This window comes from Prionailurus viverrinus, chromosome A1 (assembly GCF_022837055.1).
Source record: "Prionailurus viverrinus isolate Anna chromosome A1, UM_Priviv_1.0, whole genome shotgun sequence".
NCBI classification, from domain to species: domain Eukaryota; kingdom Metazoa; phylum Chordata; class Mammalia; order Carnivora; family Felidae; genus Prionailurus; species Prionailurus viverrinus.
This window is the reverse complement of record NC_062561.1, coordinates 14,693,303-14,719,284: the sequence shown is the minus strand read 5'-3', so window position 1 is coordinate 14,719,284 and position 25,982 is coordinate 14,693,303. Positions and strand designations below refer to the sequence as shown.

The following is a 25,982-nucleotide window of genomic DNA, read 5'->3' as shown; positions in this document are numbered from 1 at the left end:
TAAAAGTCAGCAGAGCGTGACTTAGAAGCTCATACATTTACAGTACCTTCGACAGAGTTGATTATGACTACATAGTATCATCTCAAGAGAAAACTGTTTCGATGTCATGATTTGAATCCCTCTTTCTAGCCTGATATAGGATAAATGTGTTCTGCTGGTCACAAAGGGAGGCTAGATGAGATGGAAAAGACCCCACTCAAGTCACCAGACTGATTGATTGATGGGGGAATTCTCATGATATAGGAGAATAAAGGGCACACCACACAAACTATGTGGCCTTCGGGGGTATTCTGGAGTAACCACAAAACTTCTAGGAAGCCCTATACAGAAGCAGATGTATCCTTTCCGCGAATTTAACTTTTACCCCAATGTCAGCTGTCAGCTTTGATGAACTTGTCCAATGGAGCATATTTATCTTAGCCAAACCTGGGAGAACAGGCAGTGGACTCAAATGGCCCTGCAGTGATTTAAGTAACATTTCCCGAATGATATTAGTCTTTTTGGTGAAAACTATAACCTTTGCTTTTACGTGAAGGTACTGTTGGGGGTAAAGGAATTACATAAAACTTTCTCCTCCCTCCTGCTTTGTGTCCTGTTAAGGCTGGATGCAATGGGGAGGAGGTTGAAGGGAAACAGGTAAGCAGAAGAAAAATAGGTCAACTTTGCTTCTCGCCACCTCTTCATTATTAATTCAACTACAGATGCTCTTTCCCTTCTCTCTGCTCCACAGACAGCCGGCACCATGAGCCAATGCCGCCCCCTCACCGCCTCCTGCTCCCATCAGGCCAACCAAGTGGATAAACCCAGGGAAACAGAAGGAAGATCTTTTAGGACAAGCTGTGTTCACTGTTTAGAAATAGCATTGAAATGTGCAGATTGTTTTCTCAAGGAATAGATGCAGAGATGGGACGGTTCATTGTTAAAGTACTGCCCTGTAGCTAATCATAGTACTAAATATTTGGTATTGTTTCACCCTCTGAGCTTTGTAATAGAGCTGTTACCCTGTCTGCTCTCATTGGTCTTGGGTCAAAATGCACCAAAAATACAAGGGAATCACCAGGCTTGGGCTTTTATTCCTGTCTTTGCCTCAGACTTATTTTGTAACAGTTAACATATCGATAACCGGCTTAGTACTTGTGTCTTTATTGCAAAGTGGAATTAACAAGCCCACTCTATAACCTTTCTCCAACGATGTGGTAAGCCTCAATATTTTTTTTTTGGAAAATACCATAAAATAAACTGAAGAGGATTTTTTTTTTCCTATGGCGAGAATAGAAAACTCATTGGATGAGATCAGAGTGGCACCATATTTGAGGCCTGTTTGCAGATAGACTGTGGAAAAGTGAGGTGAGATGCTTAAAATCTGACAAACCTAAACAGTAAGCTGTGGGATGCCGATTTTGAGAAAAAGGAATAGAAAGTCAAGGAACATCCAAATTTAGAGTGATTATCCTGACACAGTTAAACCATCCATTACTGGTTAATAGGGTGGGAAAGAGAAGCAATCCAATTGAATAAAAACCTCCCTTTTCGAGTGTTCAGAGCAAATCCTCCCTGGTGACGGGTGCAGTTACTTCCCGAGATTCTGGGCTGGGCATAGCATCTGGAGACTGGCACCCTGACCCAGTGTTTTCATTCTCTGTGTCTGTTCCCTTTTGCAGAGCTCTCAACATGGAGGTTCCTCTACTTCCCTTGCATCCACCAAAGTCTGCAGCTCAATGGACGAGAATGATGGACCTGGAGAAGGTGGTGAGCTTGGGAACTTGGTATCTGAGGAGAAGGCTTCCCTTGTACAGGGGGCAGAGGATGGGTTGGCTAAATTTACTTCAGAAAACCGTAACTTTGGGAGCATTATGAAATAGAAGCTTAACACAGCTCCTGGGGGCCAGAGGAAGGGAATAGGATTGCATATAGTTTCTCCCAGGGATCATATCTACTCTATGGGAACAGGAAAAGGGAATTAGCCCGATTTGGAGATATTTCACATCCTCTGAGGGTATAAGTATTCTAAGAAGGCCAGCTATTGCCTACTTTGAAAATAAAAGGAAGTAATGGCTGCCTTTGTTTTCCCAAATTCTGATCACTTGCAGTATATTAAAGTATACTTACTCTCTTGATTGACTGGTTTGGCCCCACAGATGTACTTAAGTGAACTCAATGTGTGAAAACATGGCCTTACAAAAAGAATTACTTGATAGCAATTGCAAAAAATATTCTTTGTACCTTAAGCTAGTACATTTTAGAATTTCTCTTTGATGTGGTCAAATGACCTGGATTCCAGAATTGACTTTTTCACTGACTTGTTGAATTGTTTTGGATAAGCCTCTTCCGCTTTTTTTCACCTTGGTTCCCCTTCTATAAAATTGTGTAAGACTGTACTATATGCCTCTTTCCTCACTGGGGTTCATTATCAGGCTCAAATCAATTATGAGAAAGTATTTAGAAAAGTATAAAACTGATATGATCAAGTCACTGTTAAAGAATCAGCATCCCTCATTTGTTTGAAATGATATTATTTAGTTTTCCAGAAAAAGTACCTTTGGGGGGAAGCACTTTGATTATGTCAAATGAGATAAGTGATTTGCACATGAATTCTTTCCTGACTACCATGCGGTATCAGATTTTTTTTTTTTTTTTTTTTTTGCATTTCCAGAACTATGAAATTCAACCATCTCGAAGTGCCTTTTGTTTTACTGTGTTGTATCTACCTAATGAAATGAACTGGTCCTTGGCTAAGACTTCAGCAAAGACTTCTTAGCCAAAAGCCTAAAAGATACATTTTTATCAATAGGAAAAAAAAAAATCCCAAGCCGTGTGCTCCAGATGGGTGCCTCAGTGATGCATCCACTGGAAGGACGGATGAAGTGCCTCCTTCCGTTTCCCATCTGGAGTCAGACTTGCTTCTGACAGCCAAGCATGGCTATTTTTATTATCCATGTAGTAAAGAGCCTTAAGACCGTGTCATCTGAGAGATGTTTTATAAATTCGGGTGCTTTGCAGTGGATTTGAAACTTCTCCAGCCATCTCCTCTAATTCCCATGGAGTAGACAAAAATCCCCAGGCTAAGTCTTTCAAACAGAGGCAAAATTATTGGCTTCTTTGGGTGTGAGATGGTGGGGATTAGGGAAGGGGTGTTAATTGGCTTCAGCTCTCACTTTATTCTGGAGGCCACTGTGATAGCTTCCGGTGGGCAAAGACTAAAATGTCACCTATAAAGAGGTAAAGAGGCTGCACAAATAAATGCTAGGGGTAAAAATAGCAGCAGCAAATGTCCTACTTTGTACAACCCTTTCCAGAAATTCCATCCACCCTAGAATCCAGAGTGGTACAGATGGAGCATGATCACAGAACCAGAATAAGGGTCCTAACGCACATGTGTGATAATTGTGAGTTTCCATTTGTTGTCCCCCAATGATGAGGACTAACGGAGAATACAAAAATCACCCAGAAAGTCGAGGCACCGCCTGAGGTTTTAATTTTATTGCGAGAAGAAATGTTTAGTCTCAGTTTATGATTAAAGGTCAGAATAGGAGCACATTTCGAAAACACACTAGGCCTTCCATCACATTTTGTATTCGGTTTGCCTGAGGGAGAGCTAGGATTTATACCTTTAAAGCATGTAAATTTTAGAGCCCGGCAATAAAAGGCTTTTTACACCCCTAAGATGGTAAAGGTTATCCAATATATTTATGTGGCCTAAGTGTGGCTTATTTAGTTTTATGGCCTCAGATATTTAAAGCATTATTAGGCATTTGTAAAATGTTTCAAAATGCATTTTAAGGGGGAAAATGTGTTGTGTTAGTGGCACTAACATAATTGAAACTACAAAACTGTTCTGTTCACAGACATAATAAATATTGCAATTTTAACTCAACATCTGCTATGCAGGTTGCTGGTGAGAACATTTGTCTAAAATCTGGTCATTGATACTGGGGAGGGCTGACACTCCGGGCTTAGTTCATAAGGAATTTTACGGAGATCTCCACTTCAGGATGTAGTAAAGCTAAGTGTCCAAACAGCAGGCATGCTTCATGCTTCTACCCTGTCAAGCAGCCCGGCGCCCCCTATAAACTCCATTTTCCTACTGAGCCATCCCTAGGAATGTCACTTCTCTGTAGACAGGGGGTGTTCCGTAAACACTATTGATCACATTGGCATGAAACCCACAGAGCCAAACTTCCTCCTCAGAATCCCCACTGTCCCTCTTCCATCAGTGGGAATGGACCCCATACGTTCTACGTTTCCTTTTAGTTTATCATTCGTCTTAGTAAAACACTGTTGAGTATGGAGTGTCAGCAGCGGGCTTGCCTCACTGTATGGAAAGTGACATATTGATTCTGAATCAGTTCCAGTCTATCCGATGATACTTCTAAATGTCTCTCTGGTGCAACATCTGTGTTCCCTTTTCTACCGATAAAAATGTACTAATGATTCTTTCAGAAGTGTTGGAGGAAGGCTTCCAGATTCCAGCCACAATAACAGAACGATATAAAGTCGGAAGAACAATAGGGGATGGAAATTTTGCTGTTGTCAAGGAATGTGTAGAAAGGTGAGAAGGATCTCATTTGCATCGAACTTTAAAGGAGACATTTGGCATTATGTTTTCCAAGATTGTGTCCTTATTTGCAGTCTGTGGCACATATGGAACAGGTTAATGTCTCAACTCCAGATGTAACAAAAAAAAATTTAAAGAAAGAAAAGTCCATCTAACAACAGATTTGAAAAATGTAGTGATTTCTGGGACAATCTATAAATTAAGGACTTTGATTTTTCCTTTTTAATGTACTCAGCAAAACTTTGCCAGATCTTTCAGGTGAGTCCTTTTATTTTGGTAAAAAAACCCAACATATTGAGCAGTTTTTTCTGCACTTTCTGGAGCCATTTTGTAGAGGTCAGAACGTTTTTGTATACAGTGAATTCTAACATGATATATCATCAAATTAAATATAATAACCTTGCTTTAAAACGCATCTGTACTGATGCCAACAAAAATAGTGTTTAGTGCATTAAAATATCTTAAAATGAAAGACATCGGTACTCTTGTGGGCCAAAGGCGAGGGGTTTGGAGTAAAAGGTTTATGCCTGAGACTTTGGTACCTAATCAAGGACAGTGGCTGGTGGCTCCTAGATGAAGTGACAACTAATAAAGTCGCGACCCAGATTAAAGTGGCCTCAAACTCTAAGCCGGGTGTTCGAATTGGAATTCCTTTCTTGAGCAGATTCTTGCTTTACAGGGGCCTGGTGAGCCAGAAGCATCTTCTCAGAGCTGGTGAGCAGAGTTTTGAAAAGTCAGGGGGAACCTGCCTCGTTCCTTGAGGGGGGTGGGTGTACCCCACTGGCTTCCTGGGGACCGGCCCGGGGTGTGTGCGCTTCCTTTGCCACTTTTCTCTGCCCTGAGGGAGGCTGGGCCTCTGCGGGTCAGCGCTGTGTGAGATAACACTCCTTCCCTCTGCCCTACCACTCAGGGAGGATGCCTCGGACTAGGGGCTTTAGCCTGGCAAGACCCCCAGCTTGTTCTTCTCCAGGGGCTCTGATTTAGAAGCACAGTTTCATGCTACTTTAGAGCTGGAGGTCTGCACAGGGCCTCGGACACCACAGGGGTCCTTAGTTTGGCCAGCGTCCACCGATTTGCTCCCCAGCTTTTGCAAAGGAAACTTTGCTTCCTTTGCGGCTGTTAGGGAGACGCTTCCCTGACTAAGGTGACAGAGCCCTCGTCAAGATACCCTTGTGCACCAAATCTCAAACTTTGCTCCACCCCAGCATACCAGGTGGGCTAGGGTATTCCCAGTGCTAGCAAACTGCTGTAGCAGCCACTGTTTGTAAGAGGGGCGTGAGGAATCGGCAGTATGGAAAACCCCTTGGTAGTTACTGCTAGGCCAACTTTTCCCGTCTTCCCCTCATCACCCCACTGCCACCACGCAGTGTGACCATTTATTGCATCACCACCAAATATAGAAAATTCTCCATTGCTTTCCTAGGCTTCACACCTTCACAAACAGGAACAACCACTGTTTGCTGAGCACACACTATGTACAAAGCCCTTATCATATTTCATGTAATTGCCATGATAATCCCATAATATCGGTATTGTCTCCGTTTATAGCATACAAAGAACACCTAGAGAAGTGAAATGCCCAAAATCGCTCAACGAGGAAGTATTTAGTAAGGCATGAGTCCGAGCCCAGCTCCAGAACCCACACTTTGACCGCTCTGCTGCCTCCAAGAGTCCATCATGAGAATTCAGCTTATCTGATCTAAAGTCACACATGCCCTACCTGTTCCTGTAGAAAGAAGTCCAAAATTAAATCAAGGAAGCCATTCTTAAGGCAATGGATGGAAGTGTGGGTGTGTTTAAATACGTTTATATTTCATTTATACCTTTACTGATAGTCAATTCAACTATTTTTTAACGTTTTTTCCACCGTAGCAGAAATTCCCATTTTTAGCAGATTGCCCTTCGTATGTGGGGTATCTGCCAGAGTTCATCATCTGTTGAGTCTGGTGTGGCAGCCATGTGCTGTGTCTTCTAGCTAGCACAGGGAGCATGATGGCGTCTTAGTCCAACATTACTGGTCTTCCCACAGTAGGAATTTATCAGGGTTCCATCCAGAATTAATTTCTTCCTCTCTAGTTTGGCTTGTGTTCATTTTGCATGAGTTCACATCTTGGGTCTCTTCGTACGAACCTTCAGAGTCTAAACACCAGATCGCTCCAAAAAGTGTTCATATTCTGCTCCTGCTGAATGAGGACATATGGCATGTGCCCTCTCTCCCTGGAGGCATCACGAAACATTCTTTCAATATTTTCCAGAGGTCCAAGAAAATAAAAGCAAGCTAAGAACGTTGTGAATGGCACACATTGCTTGCGGGTACATTCTGCCATATTTTGAAGGATGCATGAGTACTAACAAGAGCAAATATGTCCCTCCTCTGTTAATAATATGCTGTCACAGGGAAGGTTTTCCTACAACAATGGATACAATAACAGTGTTCTGTAGGCTTTTTGTTCCATGGTCGCGAGCCAGCATATCCTTTGGTAGTAACTGCCAGGCCCGCCTAGATTTCTTTCTCCTCCCCAGCAACAGTTTCTCCAGTGGCCTCGGGAGCCCCTAGGACGTGCTAAAGGAAGTTGGTGAACTGAGACGTGTTCTATTCTGAAGCTGTTTCATAGAGCACTTGAGGCCCCAAAGAAAACTCAGAAAGCTGAAAAGCACTATAGAGAAGTCAGAGCATGAGTAGTGGGCTCTCAATGAGGTGGCCTTCATCTTTGGCTTTCCTGGCTCTTCATGCACTAATCACCATACAAGCCAAGGGTACATGTGGTGCAGTTATGACCAGTGACAGTGTCTCAGATAGGTTTTGGCCCTCCTGTCTACCTGCACTGCTTGCATTTTCAGCAATATAGGCATCAGAATTGTATTAAGATTCGAGCTGCTGATGATTCCCTCTCTCCCTACTTCCCCTATAAACCTGAGGAAGTATACAATGAAACCATTGGCTTCAGCAGTGAGTGTAGGTGGGCTCGAACCCATCTGAACGTGCTGAGGCTTCAGTGTCACACATAATGGGTTGCATCTACCTACAAAGTCTTCAGAATTCTCAAGAACCTCCAAAACCTTGTAACTGTAGTTTGAAGGTATTTCCTTCTGAAGTGCAATTTGGAGGATGAGTCAGAATGGAGAAGCTTAGCTATTTTTCAGCTAGCTGGCAGTGTGCTTCCTTCTTTTCTTCCCAAGGATGCTTGGCACCCAATAGCCATTGGGGCTCGCGCTCAAATTCAAAATAAAACTCTACTCCAGAGATGTGAGACTGGGCTCTCCACAATTACCCCATTAGGAGGAGGCTGAGATGGGCTTTATTATGATTATGAGGTAAACAAAGGGTGCTGTTTACGAACCCCTCTTTGTTGGGGGGTCCTAAATGCCACCACGCTCTGGAATCTCTGCACCTCACCCAACATGCTTGGAGCCCCTGCTAACTCAGGCCTACAGTGGACACATCTGGGTCTATAGAGAGAGATGAGACCCCGGTCCCTCTGCTTGAGAACATGACCCATGATCAAAGGACAGCCATGAAATTCATCAAATGCTATGGTGGGAATGCCTGGGAAGCTGTTTTTCCTTTTCCACGTAATCTTTTTTAGTACCCTGAAAACCTAGCAAATCCCCCATAAGAGCCACAACAAAAAGCACATTAGTCCAAGACACCCAATCACTAAGCATTCTGCTGCCTTGGGGAGAGTGGGGGGGAGCAGGCTGGCCTTGGGTTGACAGTCACAAAGTCTAAACAGGACAGCTTTCTCCAAACCATTGTTTTTTAGCACGAATATTAAAAATTAGACTTAGTTCAAGTTTGTAAAATTTGGAAATTTCTCTCTTAGTAGTTCAGTTTCTCACCTTGGGTCAAACCTAACAGGAAGAGACCTTACAAATTCGGTTCCTGTATACGAGGAAGCAAACAAAATCTGTCCAGCTGCTGCTGCTGCTACCTTTGCTGTGACATTCAAGGGCTCCACGATTCTGTGCAAGGTCAAGAATGTAATTTCAGAAACAAGCAAATGGCTGATAGTTTCACCAACAATCCCTGTGTCTAGTGTCCTCGCTATAACAAACTGTAGACTCCTGTCCTTGGGGACAGGGACCAAGTTTTACTCACCTCTGTAACTACCAAAGAACCATGCGTGTGTGTGTTTTTTTTTAATTTTTAATGGTTATTTATTTTTGAGAGAGAGGGAGACACAGAATCTGAAGCAGGCTCCGGGCACCGAGCTGTCAGCACAGAGCCTGATGCAGGGCTCGAACGCATCAACCGTGAGATCATGACCTGAGCCGAAGTCGGACGCCCAACCGACTGAGCCACCCAGGCACCCCCCAAAAAACCATGCCTGTAACCGCTTGCTGCGTAATTACAGGGGCACAGGGGTCCTCTGTGTTAGGGTATGCAGGAAGACAAATACTTGATTTAAGGTTTTATTTCTTGCCAAGTGTTTTCATTTACCAACTTAAAGCAAGCAGTTAAATTTTTATTCTTATGGTATACATTTAGTACTAACACCTGTTTTCAGGCTAATTTTCCAGACTCAGCTGCTTTCCTATAAACATATACTTCCAATAATTAAGGATTTTACTATGACTTTATAGTTCTGTCCTCAAGGAATCAAGAAAGAAAACTTGCGGTATTAATTTCGGTGGGTAAATCTAACTGAGTGTTGAGTCGTATTATGTAAGGTTCTGGGTACTGAACTCATAAAGTCCCTTTTCCTTCTAAGCCCTGGGGCCACAGCAACCCAGGCTTGCTCGCATTTTCCTTTCAGCCCTAGGCTCAGTACATAACTTGATTTGCTTGGTGTCCTGGGAGCCAATACACCCACTTGCTCCTTGGAGATTCTGTTCCTTGTCCCGCTGTAGAGAGGATTCAGCCTTCCTGGTCCTACACCAGCCCTTTGCTTTGCATCCTGAAATCTTACTCATTACAGGGAAATAGAGGATCAAATGGCAAACACAGGGAATGAAAGAACTAAAAAGTCCCCCTCTCTTCTCACCAACACTGTCCTGTCATCCACCCCTTTATGGAGGCACAGAATGAAATGTGACCTCCATTCCAGCTCGCTGGCCCTCCCTGGGACTACTGGCTTTTATCACAGCAGTCAGCCTGATAGTCCAGATTTCTCTGTCATCGAATGAAACGTTTTAAACCAGATAGGAAATTGCTCATGGATTCGAAGCTCAGATTTGTTTTATTATAGTTTTTTTAGTGATTCGTGAAAAGCAGAATCTAGAAGCACTTCAGCTTTTAGTTTTCCTCTTGATTGAGGGTTTTCTCATTTGTGAACAAACCCTTCGGAAGCCTCTTAAGAAGAGGCTACTTAAAGGGACCCCGTGATCCCTTCATAATGTGAGGAGTCCCCTTGAATATGTGTAATTTCACTTTCCTATTTATCCAGGCAGGGACCTGGAAGTATCCTGGGAGAAGCAGTTTTAGCAGACGACACCATCCATGTCATGCCCCTGAGACACCCTGCTAATATCTGGCCTCTTTCATTTATCGGCAGGTCACTCTAGCTCTAAGCACATAAGTAGGAAATCCTCATTTGATTCTCTATCCTGAAGGTTCTAAAGCCCTATTTTAAACTTTTGTTCTTAATCAGCCCCACTCCCACTGTATTTCATTTGGATCCCTAAAGTTGGCTGTTATCTCTAGGGAAGGAGCTAAGCTGTCTCAGTTTCCCACCAGAAATGAAATGGCAATGCTTGTAAAATAGTGGTTTCTTATGCTTATTAAGTATACGTCGTGTCCTTGGACAATAGAGCGGTCGGTCGTTTTTGGCACTACAGCATCTTAGAAATGCTAACACCGCTTAGGAAGCTATTTAAAGGTAGCTGGGTGACTAAATCCTCCCTCCCACACCCATCATGGTGGGGAGGGCAGTGTTGGCTGGGCTGTGTGTGAAGCAGAGTCCTCAAGACCTCAAGAGTCCTGATTTTGATGCCGTCTTGTGGCTTTGGGAGATGAACTAGTTGTCGCCTCTGTCTTATTTCTGTGATATGACACCGCCACGGAAGGCCCAAGAAGTCACAAGCAGCTCAGATAATGGGCATATCCCTTTCTGTACACCTTGAACACATCATCCGTGCTTTCTCCAACAGAACTCGTAGACTTGCACACTGAACCAGAGTCTAAAGAGTGTGAGCTGTGTACTGAGAGGTTAGAAGGGCAGAAACTCACGTCTGCTTTATGTCCTGACCACACCACTTCAGAGGGCAGGGCAGGGCTGGGCAACCCAGCAGGAAGAGTTACGCTTGGCAATAGCAATAATGGTGGGAACATGATTACAATATGGTAACATTAACAGCTCAAGATGTTTCTATGCTATCATGCTGGTTGTCCGCACACTTGGTCAGCCCCTTAAGATATACATATTTCTTTGAAAAAAGGAAAAAAAGAGGTGTTTTCTTTTTATAAAGTATTTACATCTATTTGATGCAAGATCTATGGGGTAAGAAATTAATCCTTACCAAAATGACTCAATAGATTTGAGATTCAATTTATTTTTTACAAATATTTTCTCTTTGCAGGTCAACTGCTAGGGAATATGCTCTGAAAATTATCAAGAAAAGCAAATGTCGAGGCAAAGTATGTATAAGGTTTATTATTGTGAAAATACATTGTTGTGGGGGGGTAGAAACACAAAGATTAGTTCCCAAATATAAGTTCACCCTAGGGGTTTCATTTGGGTGGAATAGAATGTTATGTATTTATTGGAATATAACTTTATAGATATTCTTGGGATAATTGGAATGGCTGTATGTTATTTCTGTCGCTTATCACTGTTTGTTTACTTGCTTCATTTACCGTTGTGATTTAAGTTTCATTCCATCCTTCTATGTGCAGTTAGAGTCATCCTGATAGGTTCCAAAATTACGAGCATCATCTGAGGACCTTTAACAGCTTGTGATTGTAGGCTATCCGAATATCAGGATCTAAGATATATTCATTATATTCTACCAAAATATATCTCCTTTGATCCTCAAATAGTATAGCTTTACTCATGTGAGTTAGCTCTTCATATGTTTTGACGTGTATATTGATTAAGGTAACTTTTCCCTCGAACAGGAGCACATGATCCAGAATGAGGTGTCTATTTTAAGAAGAGTGAAGCATCCCAATATTGTTCTTCTGATCGAAGAGATGGATGTGCCAACAGAACTGTATCTTGTCATGGAACTAGTAAAGGTGTGTATCTTAGAAAAAGAATAAACCTACACGAGGCACCATGCTTTTCTATATAATAGATAGCACTCTCTCCTTTATTCCCTTCCATCAGTGTTTAGTCTCTCATTTCTATGCATTGGCATAATGGTGAAGAGTATCAATACTAGAATTTTACTGCAAGAGTTCAAGTCTCAGCCTTGACCTACAACAGCTTTCTGACCTTGGGTATACCTCTCTGTACCTCAGTTTCCTCATATGTAAAATGAGAATAATATAGCACCTACCAGGAGTGTTATGGTGAAAACAAGAGGGATGGCTTCTGTCATGCACTTGCTAACACACAGAAAGTGTTAGATACCATTACGATCATTGTTGTTATCATTTTAGTGGAAATCGTTCACATTTTCATGAACGGCATGCAAATGTCCCAAGCATTCTTATATTTAAGAAAGGCTTTAAACTTTTAGTCACCAACCTAACAGAGAAACAGCACAGTCTTAACAATCATGTGAATATTCTGCTGCCTTTCAGTAAATGTTACAACCATGTCTGTCACATAAGATTACATTTGTGTTTTATTAATCACAGAATATGGAAATGGCCATATGTTAATAACGGCTGAATCTACGTGAAAGGTGACTCATCTCTTGCCTCTACTTCCATTTTTAACATTTTCAGTAACTAAACGTTTTTATAAATTTAATGTTTAGTTTGCATGGAATGATGGTTTTCACTTTTCTATTTTGTTGCTCTAACTGAAGGTGTGACCGATTTCTGCTTCACTTGTAAAATGTCGTAAACCAGTCACACCACCCTCTGCATCAACTGTGCACATCCATCAGTGAGAGCCTTGGGCTCCAGGAACCCTGTTTGGAATCCCACACCCCAGCTGGTGGCAGGAATCAATACTGTGGAAGGCGGTGTTTCCTTGGGTAAAGATTTAAGACAAAGACAGCATGTGATAAACTAATCTGTTACTATATAGAAAAAATATTCATTCGAAGAGCCTTTAAACTTCTATTATTCAGAGTTGCTTTACTTTAGAGCTGTTGGCTTTTTTTTCTTAGTGGCTATTTATCTCTACAGGTGAAGCCTCCTTTTTCCTTCCTCATGTTAGGATTTGTTCCTTCAGAGAGGTGGGACTTATTTGTTTATAGTGATTATAGGTTATTGTCACATTTGAAGCTGAGGGAGATAAAAAATGGTAAACTGTTCTTTCAACCAAGAAAGGCTGATTTCAGTTATTCAGAAGATTTTCATATTGGTGCTTTATTGCCAAATAAAGTTTGGTAATTACCAATATTATAAAATATACTTTATCTAGCACCAAGGGTAATATTTTTACAGTGACTTTAATTAAAAAGAAAAAAAAATTTTTTTTATATTTATTCATTTTTGAGAAACAGAGAGAGACAGTGCACAAGCGGGGGAGGGGCAGAGAGAGAGGGAGCCGCAGAATCCGAAGCAGGCTCCAGGCTCTGAGCTGTCAGCACAGAGCCCGACGCGGGGCTCGAACTCACAAAACGCGAGATCATGACCTGAGCCAAAGTCGGACGCTCAACCGACTGAGCCACCCAGGCGCCCCATGACTTTAATTTTTAGAGCAATAAATTTAAACCATTCTTCTTGCCCTTCTGTGTGCTGTTAAACATTGATTATCCCCATTTACTGGCTGATTTTTGCAGAGTTAAGGCCAACTTAAACTTGAAGCTGAGAAATGAAAGAGGCAAAGGCTTAAGAGTTCGGAACACATTTTGTGGGAAAGCCTAGTGTGATTGTCACTCATTTGCTTAGTCAGGCAACAATAGCTAAGTACCACTGGGAGGTCCTCACTTCACTTAACAGTCTTTTGCGAATTTCCTCTGGGGGACCAAGCTAGCCTAACAAGGCCAGAGAGTGTCTGCATAGTCCAGCATCGGGACTTCTCAATTGTACCACCAGATCATACCCTTAAATTTAGGCTGACCCCGAATTGCTGTGAGGCCAGGTCTGGAAGTATCCCAGGAAGTGAAGGCCAACCCCAGGCTTGACTTGAAAGGCTTCCACAACATTTCCCCCCTGAGAAATCTAGCTAAGGCTATGCCTCTCAAACCCTAAATGTCCGGTGGTATGCCAGAGTGCCTGCAGCTATAGGATAGACAAGGCTTATATTCTGGAAAACAGTAAAGTAACAGTTATTATGAGTGAAATTCCATAATTAATAAGAATAGGCCTTTAGACTTCTGCCTACAGATGTGTGCACTTGGGAACTGTATATGTGTTCCGAGGAAGGCAGGTCTTGTCGGGGAGGTGACCCTGCAGCCAGGCCCTCATTGATCAGCAGGAGTTAGAAAGACAAAGAGACTAGAAGCGACATTCCAGGGGGGAGCCTGGGTGGCTCAGTCTCTTAAATATCCGACTCTTGATTTCAGCTCAGGTCATGATCCCAGGGTTGTGGGATGGAGCCCAAGTCGGGCTTTGAGCTGGGTGTGGAGGCTGCCTAAAATTCTTTCTCTCTGCCTCTCTCTGCCCCTCGGCATGCATTCTCTCTCTTCCTTTAAAAAAAAAAAAGGGACACTCTAGGAAGGGGGCTCTAAGGATAGGTCTGGAATGCAGGGTGATCTGGGCATGTTTTAATGATCTGGGAAGAATATCCTGGCTGGAGCATAAAGGTGACTGGTCCAGCTAGTGGCAGGAGATGAGATGAAACAGGTTGGCATGAAGCAGGGCAACTGAGCATGGAGAACCATGGGGGAAAGGAATGCTGACTTCCTGAAGGGAGAAGAAAATGCCACCATTGCACGTGGGAAGGCAACAGTCATTTCGCCGGATGTTTTGTATGAACGTCCTGGCAAGAGGGCACGTTGTGAGGCCACATGACAGCCCCCAGGGATAGTGCAACAAAAACCTTCACCCGGAAGATGCAGTGGATGGCCCGGGAGGCTGTACATGTGGCACGCCTTATGGGAAGGACTGGCTGACTGCTTTGTTGAGGATGCAGAAGAAGGGGGGATACAGGATGCCCGGAGCCTACCTGGATAATAGGACACCCGTGGAGTCATTGTGGGGTTGCCGTACTCAGCCGCGCACACATCCGGCTGCATCGGGGTGCTGTTCGTGCAGACCGCAGTGAAAATCCCACCTCCTGGAGAGGCATGGAGACAACCTGTAAACCCACATCTGGCAGCCTCGCCTTTGAGAGAAACAGAAGGCTGAGAGACAGTGTTCATGTTGACACAAATGTATGTGTTTAGTTTGGGAACTGAACGGACCGTGGGAGAAGCCCCCTGAGTTAAGGCTGTACAGGGGAGCAGAGGCCACGCCAGAGGGTGACATTCAAAAATTGTCAGCCTGCACAGGCTGTGCTTTATTTTTGCTATTTAAAAACAACAGTGCAATCCCTTACCACCTGAGGCAACAGATGAACACAGTTGGCTCCTGTGCTCGGCCGTTTGGTGCACTGTGTGCAAGAATGATGCAAACGTTGTTAGTAAATCAGACCCAAATTTCTGAAAGGGCTTCAAATAAATAGAACTAAAATTGGAGCCTACAATCATCCTGTGTCTCCAAATAACAATAAGTTAGCAAGGAACAAGGGAAACAAAAGTTCCGATGAATAATGGTCCTAGAAAACTTTCCTTGAAATTTTTCCATCCCCCTCCCTCCTCCTCTCTTTCTCTCTCATCTTTAAAATGACAGTTTCTGGTCCTTTCCTCTGCTCCTTACAAAGAAGCACGTTATTGAAAAAGAAAACAGTACACCCACTCCAAGAGAGCTAAATCTAGAGATTGAAGGGAATTGAATGTGTGTGTGTGTGTGTGTGTGTGTGTGTGTGTGTGTGTGTGTGTGAATTTCACAAGCCAGCAGAACATTTTGTTAAGGGTGTGGTCTGCACTATTACCTGTTTCTCATTTGAGGAGGTTTAGGATTATGACTTTGAACTTCTGTTGGCCATTGGTACAAGGCACGTAGCACGTGCCACCAGGGCACCCAGGTGTGTGTCACAAGGCTGCTGCCCTGGAGACCTGGCTCCCCCTCTCCACCGGGGCTGGGGCTGTGGTAACGACTGCGTGCTGGATGGCAGGGAGTCCTTGCCCTGCTTCTTTGAGCCCTGGAAGAGATGCCGCTGGCTTTCCCAGTGGGGAGAGAAATCACCATGGAGTCCATGAGCCTTTGAGAGGAAAGTGGCAGGGAAAGCCCTGGGAGCCCAAAGACTCTGCAAGTATCATTCATGCCCCTGATAGCGTGTCAGTTTCCTCTCCAGGCGGCCCGATTGGACCATCTGTTAATGTGCTGCTCCACCTGCCGTTCTCTTCTCAGGGAGGAGACCTCTTTGATGCCATTACTTCCACTAACAAATACACTGAGCGAGACGCCAGTGGGATGCTGTACAACCTGGCCAGCGCCATCAAATACCTGCACAGCCTGAACATCGTCCACCGGGACATCAAGCCAGAGAACCTCCTGGTAAGAGGGATTCTAACCTCAGGGGTCTTGAGTTCCAAGCACTCATGAGTGAATATCAATCTTTCTTTTTTCCTTTCCTAATTTCTTCCTTTTTTAGAAGGAAGAAACTACCTCAAGGGCTAGTTTCCAGCTGGACTTCAGTAACTAGCTAGAAACTAGCCTTTTAAGTTTATCTGTAAGGGTTAATGTACCATTAGGAGTACTTGACTAATCAATAGCAAATAAAAACCTGAGACAGGGTTGGGGGAATAGAACTCGGAAACTCTAGGGCTGTGGTTAATAACCTGGGCTAAGCCAAGATAATCGTGAGCATTTACATGTCCATTATTTATCCACGGCATTTTGATGTTAAATGTTTTCACTTGCGGAAAGAAAAAAGGAAGCCCTTGGTCTCCCAAATTTATATTTCGATAATATGATCTAAAAGCTAAGACAATAAATCATGAGTTTTAAAGTCACCAGCCCTTCAGCATAAAAATAATCATAACGGGGACTGATTTTTAAAATCACAGACGTCGTGACCCTCCTTTATGACCATTTGTTTTGCTTTTATATGAACTCAGCATCTTTGGGGGAAACGCCGAGAATTCTTTATGCAAGCAAGTGAGGTTCCTTTCCTAGTCCAGTTGTTAAGGGGACAGTTTTGGAAAGAATTGAGGAGACAGAGACTGGGCATCAAGGAGCTGTCACTGGTGAATATGGGAGGACCATAAACTTTACTGGCTCTCCAGGCTGGAGTTTAATGAAATCTATTCATTTTCTACTCTCCCCCCCCCCCCCCCAAGATACTAGTTCTTTTACTTTCATTATTTGGGCCCAAGAGTCATGTATTATATATTACTGTTAGTTTGTTCATCTCTTCAGAAATCTGGGAATTGCGGATTCTCTTTATAAAGCAGTGTTTCTCCGAGGGTGGTCCAAAGACTCCCTGCATCTGAACTACTCCCAGATGCCTGTTAAAAATGCAAATTTCTGAGCCTCCCTGTAGCCCTAGCAAATCAGAATCTGGTGACTGGTGACAGGGTACAGATCTTCATTGAAACAAGCTCCACTCCCTCCCCACCCCACCCTCCGCCCCATGACCCGAATGAGCATTCAAGTCTAGCAGCAGATGAGCCACCCAACTCCCACCGCACAAAAAAGGCTGGGGACATCTGCTGTAATGGAGACCCACCCGTGTGCTTGCCCTGTGCTTTTCACTCATTCTCTCATTTAATCCTCTCAACAGCCATGTGGGTTAGTTCTGTTACTGTCCCATTTCACTGGTAAGGAAACTAAGTCCCTAGAAGTTCAAAGACCTGCCTAGAGCCATTTATAACTCACATGTGGAGGAACTAAGATCTCCACCTAGCTCTGTCCCACTCCAAAGCCTAAGCTTTTAACCACTAGACCCCGTGAAGCTGTGAATTAGGGATATTTATTGTGTGCTTGCTCTGTGCCAGGGGACAGAGAGACAGGCCTTCATCGAGGTGACATTCAAGTAGGCTAAATCGGCATTCAAGAAATAAATATGCAAGCAGTTAGTTAATTGCAATTATGTTTGTAAGCTTGTAGCTACTGGCTAAGGAAGGCAGCTGAGGTCAATCGACGGAGTTCTGACTTAATTGCACCTCAAATTCCACATCTCTGCAGTAGCCTGAACATTCTCTTCTGCATAGTTGCCTCCGTAAACTGCAGCAATTTTCTCTTGTCTGCATTCATTATTCCTGTGTCCTGAATTATGTAGGATGGTCTCGTGGGAACAGACTCACAACTGAGCCTTTGTTTCAAAACTTCTCTAAACCCTGAAAATTCCGTGATTGAAAATTAAAGTTTTGTTTCCCTTCCCCCCTCAGCAGTTTGCTTTTGTGTGACATCGTTCACTTGCTTCTCACCAGAGCATTATCTATTTCTGTAAATGCCATAAATGATTACTTAGCAGCGTTCTTTCTCTAAACTTACAATTTACAGGACACTGTGAAAGTACTGTGCTCATTCTAGTGTTCTACTTTCTAAATTACTCAAAAAGAAAAAAAGTTCACTCCTTTTTTCCTTTCTTTTCCAATGTAAGAATATGAAATACACACATGCCATTGGAGTCATTTGCAGTCTAGATTTAATATAGAAGCAGAAGTAATTCTGCTTCTCTAGTAGAGGAATTTCTTACTCTCAGAGAGTAGTAAAGTTTGGTGAGTTTTGCAGGGATAAATCTATTTATAGTATAAAATAGGTAGAAGAATAAAATAAGCTTAACAAAATTAGGATGACGTCACTAACTGAACTTGGGACTTCTGTTAATGTCACATTCTGTTGACCTTTTTGTGGAAATAAGAGAGAATCGTCATGGGAGGCACATTCACATACTGAGGATTTATAGTCAGATGGACCAAAGTTCAAAACCAAGTGCTTTGCTCGGAATTCGACTGGCTAGTCCTATGACCTTGAACAAGTTTCTTAACTCCTTTGAGCCTCCTTTAAGGGGATTTTATGAAGATAAAGAGATAATACGGCACTATTAGCTTCCTTCATTTTTATTCCCCATTTATTTGTAGTAAAAATTAAATTACTCCTAAAAATAAAACTGTTTCACGATAAACTGTATGTTGTAAAAATCATCTTCCATCTTTTTTGACATTGCTTTTAAAATTTTACTATTTACCCATGCGTGGATTTGGCATCTCCTGGCAAAATGTAGAGCTATAGGCCATTTTTGAAAAACGCTATGACAAATTTGATGTAAAGACTTTGAATCCATCTTTTTACTCCCAAATAAATAAAAAGGCCTCACAACACACTTTGCATTACTCTTTTATTAAAGGGACCTCAAAAAAGCCTAAATTGTTGGACTGCTAACAAGATTTTTGCTAGTTAAGTGTTTAATGATTGTTATAAGTATTATTCTTAAATTCCTAACTCAGCTATAGATTTCACTTTATATGGTATTATACATATAGAACTTTGAAAATTTTTTATTTTTAATTCTTACAGAACTCTATAAAAATGTTGTAGCTTAGCCTTAAGAACCTATTTTGATCTATTCAAGTCTAAGTATTTATCAAAGCCTTTTAATGAGAAAACATGATTTGATGTACAGTGATGTTTCCAGCCACATTTGGGGTGAGAACTGGGAATTGACCCAATATAAATGACCCTATAATTTTATGATTGTATCGTTACTAGGTTTTTGTTTCATTTTGCTTTGGTTTTTGATGTCACAAGTTAATCATGCCAGTGATTTTCCATGGTTCTTTTTCTTTGTCAGGCCTGGAGCTTAATGATCATATTGATGAGTGACCAGTGGAATGAGAGGGTGGATGAGATGAAAGAATGAGTCAATGAGTGACACTTCTTCCCAGACTAGAGGACAGATCCAACATGACAGGTCCAAGCCATTCCTCATTCATTACATGGAGGATTCACATGGGCTTCAGTCTAAATGTCACTGAATGAGGAGACAAAGTGCAGTGTTTCCCCAACTGCACTTATGTGCAGAACCAGTATGTGTGTGTGTGTGTGTGTGTGTGTGTGTGTGTGTGTGTGTGTGTGTGAGAGAGAGAGAGAGAGAGAGAGAGAGAGAGAGAGAGATAATAGTATATAACTAAAAGGAACTTGTTGCTTTTTAAAAAACACACAAAACCGTGAAAATGCTCTTACGGAGATCAACCGCGTCCAGTTTGCAGGAGTCACCACTAGATGGCAGGCTTGTACCCTTGGCAGGAAAAGTCCTCAGTAGCAGCCTGACTTTCTTCCAAGGAGCTGGGAGGATCTTTTAAAAATGTGTATGCAGATGCCACCTCCTTAGGAAAATTAAAGTATTTACTGGCAAAAATATAACTCGCATCACTATTTATTTATTCCAGAAATAAACTGTAATTTTCTTGAAATACAGAAGTTTATATTCAAGAAACTTTTTCCTTCTAAACTCCCCAGTACTCTCTGGAAGAAAGCAGTTTCTCAGAGAATCTGCTTCTCTTGGTCGGAAATTTTCCTTTAGAAACTTTCTGTCCAGGTGTCTGTACCTGTTTCTAGCTGCCCATCAAAATGGCATGCCTAGCACATGACTCTCATTGTCACTCTGTAGATTGTACATAGCAGGAAGATACCCTGTTCCCTCCAAGGGATGACCAGGTATGACCAAGAGATGGGGTGTTCCAGCTTGGATTCATTTCCGGTTCAGCCAGCCCCAAGCCCAGGAGATGAATGGATTTCCTTCTGCCTTAATCCCAGAACTTAATCCCCAAAGAGGTCCATGGTACACAAGGCAACAAGGTACACAAGGTACACAAGCCACAGATAGAGTGCATGTAGAAGTCATAGACAAAAGTACAGTCGAGTAGATTCTGTAGTCAGTCCACTGTCATATGATCTCAAACCGGAAGTGTTGATTAATGGTCACGGGACCCAGAAGAAAGGAGACAGGGGCCTCTCAGGACTCTGTCACTAGCTGTCACCCAGTCAGCATTATTAGTGATGTGAAATGAAGATGTATTACGGCAAATGACAGAAGTGAGATCCAAAAGTATCTTTGGCATTATGAGGGTCCAAAATCAGTAAGATGAAATTTGACAAGAGAGGAACATAAATCCCAATGGACTGAGTGATCTTGGTATAGTTGTTTTAATGATCATTGCAGAAAAGCAGCAATGGAAAAACTTGGCCAGGCCACGTGAAAGGCAGTTAATTGACCGTAACTTCAGTGTGAGCCTCAGTGTGATATGATTCCTTAAAAAAGTGCCCCTAGACTCCTTTCACCGAAAGAGTGCTACATCAAGAGTCCTCTGTCTTGCTTATACCGTTTGCCACTCTGGTGAGGAATCTGAGCACGGCATGACAGGGGCCTGGAGTTTAGCCCACAGCAGGGACGGAGAAAGTAGAGTGTGGTGGCTCTGGTGAAGTAAATGACACAGAAGATGGAAAAACTTTTCTGTGCTGTACTTGAGAGCACTGAACTCTAAAGAGAAGACATTAATTGCTGAGAGATTTGAGGTTGATATAAGAAAAAAAAATTCTAACAATTGCACCAGTTTGCAAATTAAACAGCCTTTACTATACGTAGCTTGTGGTCATTGAAAATGTCCAAGCAGAGGGGCACCTGGGCGGTTCCGTCAGCTATGCCTCTGCCTTTGGCTCAGGTCATGATCTCACAGTTTCTTGAGTTCGAGCCCTACATCGGGCTCTCCGCTGTCATCGCACAGCCCGCTTCAGATTCTCTGCCCTTCTCTCTCTGCCCCTGCCTTGCTCCCGCTCCCTCAAAAATACATACATACATACATACATACATACATACATAAAAATAAAATGTCCACGCAGACACTGAATGATTATTTTTTATAGGTGTTTAGGAAAAAAAATTCTGCTCTCTGAATTTGGATAAAAATTAAGGGAAAAATAGAAGAAAAACAACATCATCCCCAAACATTATTTTTACAATCATATGCCAGTTATTTTGCTAACACATTTGCTGAGGACCCTTTTCCAAGGACCTATGATGGCACAAGGAAGAAGAAGACAGGAACTAAAAGTGTAGTGTGCTGCCGGGGTTGGCCCAGGTCTGTCTGGTGCACTACTCGTCCCTTTTGTGATTAAGGACTGAAATAACACCACTCATCTCACTTAAAATGACATGGTCTTATTGGAGTAGCAAAGATTAATAATAATAGTATATAGCATTGCCAAAGTTATTAGACTACCAATCATCTCATACATGTTGGTGCGGAGTGACTTCATAGAAGCTTTTTGAAAGCTAATTTGGTAATAAATAACTGAAACCTTCAATAGTATGTGTATCCTATGACCAAGTAATTCTAAGTCTGGAAAGGTAACCTAAAGAAAAAAAATCAGATATGTATACATACATACAGATATTCATCCCAGTGGGTTTTAGTATGAAAAAATAGAGATACGTATATATGGAAACAAGTTACCTCAGGGCACCGATTAATTAAATAATAGCATGATGAGGAGGGAGGAGGACATATGGTTAAAACCTTAGACTTGGACATACCTAAGCTTAAGTTCTGGCTCTGCCACTTACTAGCTGTGCAACATTGGACAAGTTACTTAACGTCTCTGAGTCTCAATTTTCTCATCTGCAGAATATCAGTAAGATTACTTAATAGGTTGTTGTGAAGATCCGATAGGGTAATGAACATGAACTCCTCAACACAATGCCTCGTGTATCCTGTGTGCTTACTAAGTAGCGGTGATAGTAGATGTTGGGGTTATTATCATGGTGCCTCCATACAATGGAATATCCAGTAGCCCCTGGAAATCGTGATGTAGATACAGGCTTATTCACTCAGGATATATTGTCCAGTGGAAGGAGAAGGGCAGGAAAGAGAGGTAAAGAAGGGGCTGGAAGTTCATACCCCAAAATGCTAACAATGGTTATTTCTAAGTCTCAAGATCATGGGTGAGTTTAATTCCTTTCCCTCTATAATTATCTGTCTTTTCTAATTTTCCTACAGTGACATGTTGGATATTACTCATGTGTCAAAAATGTAATACCAGTTTTTAAAATGGCAGTGACACTGAGTTCCCAGTTTTAGCAAAAGCCTAGTGTGTACAATGGCCAAGAGAATCCCGAACGTGCATGTTTTGTGTATCTCAATGCAGCTGCATAGGACTCCTTTTGAGATAGTTTCATGATGATTTTAACGTGAGGATGAGAATCAGGTTTCCGGGAGTCTCCGTTCATCCTTCTGTCTTCCCCAAAATCTCTAGGTAATACCTTAAAAGCTATTTTATTTTTCACTCTGCTATTGTTACCCCTCTTCTGACTTCTATATGACATTCACTGTTATTATTTCATTTAACCTTTGATTTCATAAAGATTTTACATGTGGGTATAAGATAGTTTTTTTAAGAATTAATTTTTTTTCCAGGAGGTTTAATTTTAAAGTATGTGGACCATAAAGTGCATTTTAAAAAATAATCTCTTGCATTAATGTTGTTTTACTTCACTTTTCAAAGATTAAAGATTTAAATTTATTTTCCTTAGGATCATAAAGGCCATATACCATGGCCAGAGGAAAAGCAACGTCTTTTTAAAGGGATACTATATTGGTTAAAAAGTAAATTGACTTTTTTTTTCCATGGCTTTATCAGTTTCATGCCACCTTTGTCCAATTCTATTTGGTGAAATAATTTTTTAGTACCTATTGAGCTCCTCTGTGAAAATATTTCCGTGGATACTAATGATTCATTAGCCAGGATTTCAACAGGGTTATCCTTGAATTCACAGCAACATTGAGAATTATGTTTGTCCCAACACATCTGTTATGTTAGTCAGCTCTTAGTTCTCTATTATGGGAATCTCAGAAACCATTTGCCTGGGTTCAGGTTATCTGTGAATTTTCATATTATTTTATGGCCACCAGCTGCATTTTATGACTATATATTAAATCTTTTATTTTTTCAAATAACTTTTCCAAATGGTCTCAGTTTCTAATCCAAAGGAAATCAGGCCTATGCCCAAACATCTACTGTTCAGCAAGTTACAGCTACTGCAAAACCCTAAATAAAAGAAAAGAAACAAAAATAAAACTCTTCTTTAAAAAGGAAAAATCCTGTGCGAAATGCCGGTGTGCCAAAAACCTAATACCTGACCTTTCACTATATCTGTTCTTGGTAGGACGTGCCTTCAGCTTTTAATTGGAACCTTTTTCATAATTGTTGCCATTTAACACATTTAGTCTGTCAAATCATGGGATGTCTTTATAGCCATATAATAAACCCTAGAGAACAACTTCTCTGACTGTAGCCATCTGCAATGATCACAAGAGTAGCTTACAAAATACTGACAATCTTTATGGTAATAGGATACATATGGCCGCCCACAATTATGGGTAGCTGCATTCAATTAGTGTTGTACAATTACACAGTTTTATTGCTTAGTTAAAACAGTGAAAGCACTACATACTGGTAATTTGCACTAATCCCCGTCTCTTTAATAGCCCCTCAGTGTTTAAAATGTGGGGGAACATCTAGAGTATTTAAAGGGTTTGGGATGAACATTAAATTATATCTCATGTTGTGAATACTCGTTGATTGACAATGTACTCCCACCTCACTTGTGGGTCGCGTTTTATGGAAGCTTTACAATACAGTGAAGGCCAAAGTCCTTTTTACACCAGAACCCCACTTGCTGGATCAGGCTGCCCAAGCCCGTACTTGCAGCCAGTTAACGTCCCTCGTGGAAGATGGTCAGGATGAGGAGACGTGCAGAGGAGCGAAATCAGAATCGACTCAGGGAGCGCTATAAGCCAAGGACTCCACATTTTAAGTGTGAACTTGTTAGAAGCTTTTCCAACTCCTAACTTTTAATTAAAAACTCAGTTCAAAGTAAATTTATAGCTGCCGTTTGGGAAAATACTTTCTGGGGGATGGTTTTGCGAGTGGTGGGTGTGCGTGTGCGTGAGGGGGTGTGTGTGTTTGAAACAGATGTATTTAGCAATCTGCGATTTGAACAGAGTTTTAATTACATTTTTCAGTGGCCTCACTCATGCCCCTCTGTATCTGGCTCCGTAAGACATAAATAAGGGTGAGCCCAGCTCAGGGTGCAGCAGACACTAAGGGTGAACCCCAGTTGTGAGGTGGCTGTGTGGGGACTCAGGAAAGGTGCTCTCCCATTGGAGGGGAGGAAACGCTGGAATATATTCTTCTGTATCCTTCTCCCAAAGTGTTGACAGAGAAAAACCCAAAGCAACCTTGTTTCCTGCCCTGCCTGACAGTAAGTAAGTGAAACACAATTCCAAACGAAAAGCCTGGACATTTATTCACCTGCAAAAACATTTTGCCGAAGCATTTCTAATGTAGTTGTGTCTAGAAATGTTTTCAGTTACATGGATTAGGCCTTTGTCTCTCAGTTCTTATTGTCTATCATAAGCATCACGTTAACTACTTTATGTTCATGAAATTCTGTTTTTTCAAAGCAGAGGAAGGGGCCACCGTGGAAGTGATAAAGATAAAAAGAGCGTTAAAATGATAGATTCTGTGTTCTATTTAAAAGGTGTTGGTTTTATTTTTGAAGAATTACTGCTTTCACATAATCCTAAATTTTACGTACAATTTTTTTTAGTGCTTGTTTTCCCTTACTTGTTGAAACTTTGAACTTTATTGTTTGGCTACGTTAAATATAACTATCACATGGCTATGTATGAGATGGAAATCCTATCAAAATGTAGATACTCAAAAATAAAACCTTTGCTACATGTAAGAGAATTACATAGTCACAGTCAGAACCAAAATATGACTTATGACTGGATCTGCCAACATCTGCTTTCGTCCAACTTTTGAATAAAGTTAGGTGAGTATAGATAGTACGTTTAGAGGAAAACCACAAAATTCCTGTACAAACGGAGTTGCGTAAATTGAAACCTGCATCTGCACAACCTCACAAAACACGCCCCGTGGATGTTCGGACTAACAGAACCTCAAAGCGAGAGATTATTTCGCATTTTAGGAAGGTTATTACTAAGAAAACGGAAGTAAGGAAGTAAACAATCCTGCTTTGTCTGGGAAGTAAACTAGACGATCTTCTAGATATATTTCCATCTCAGGTTTCTGCTCATGAAAAACATTTGGATGGCCAGAAGGGCTGATGCACTAAAACTATGATTTAGGGATTTCTTCTGCTGGAAAACATTTAGGCTGGGTATGATATTATGTTTTGTGGCTCTAATGCCTCAGAGCCCCTAACTTGCTCCTGCTGATGGGCTAGAGAGCTGCTTTGTTAAAGGAGTGAGGACAGTGTCTATCCCAGATGACAACTGGGCAAAGTTACATCTGTGAGGGACATGCAACTGTCTTTGCCCTAACGACCTAAGTGCAGAAGACCCCACAAGT

The 25,982-nt window shown here is 41.9% G+C and overlaps 1 protein-coding gene across 2 annotated transcripts in view; it reads left to right on the top strand.

The window, feature by feature from the left end:
• Positions 1 to 25,982, top strand: part of DCLK1 (doublecortin like kinase 1) — a 352,049-nt gene that overhangs the window by 284,286 nt on the left and 41,781 nt on the right. For both annotated transcript variants that reach the window (XM_047860719.1, XM_047860734.1), the window contains exons 7-11: positions 1,662 to 1,749; positions 4,441 to 4,549; positions 11,075 to 11,132; positions 11,613 to 11,732; positions 16,011 to 16,157. In XM_047860719.1, coding sequence (XP_047716675.1) covers positions 1,662 to 1,749; positions 4,441 to 4,549; positions 11,075 to 11,132; positions 11,613 to 11,732; positions 16,011 to 16,157 — 522 coding nt within the window. The remainder of the gene's footprint in view (positions 1 to 1,661; positions 1,750 to 4,440; positions 4,550 to 11,074; positions 11,133 to 11,612; positions 11,733 to 16,010; positions 16,158 to 25,982) is intronic.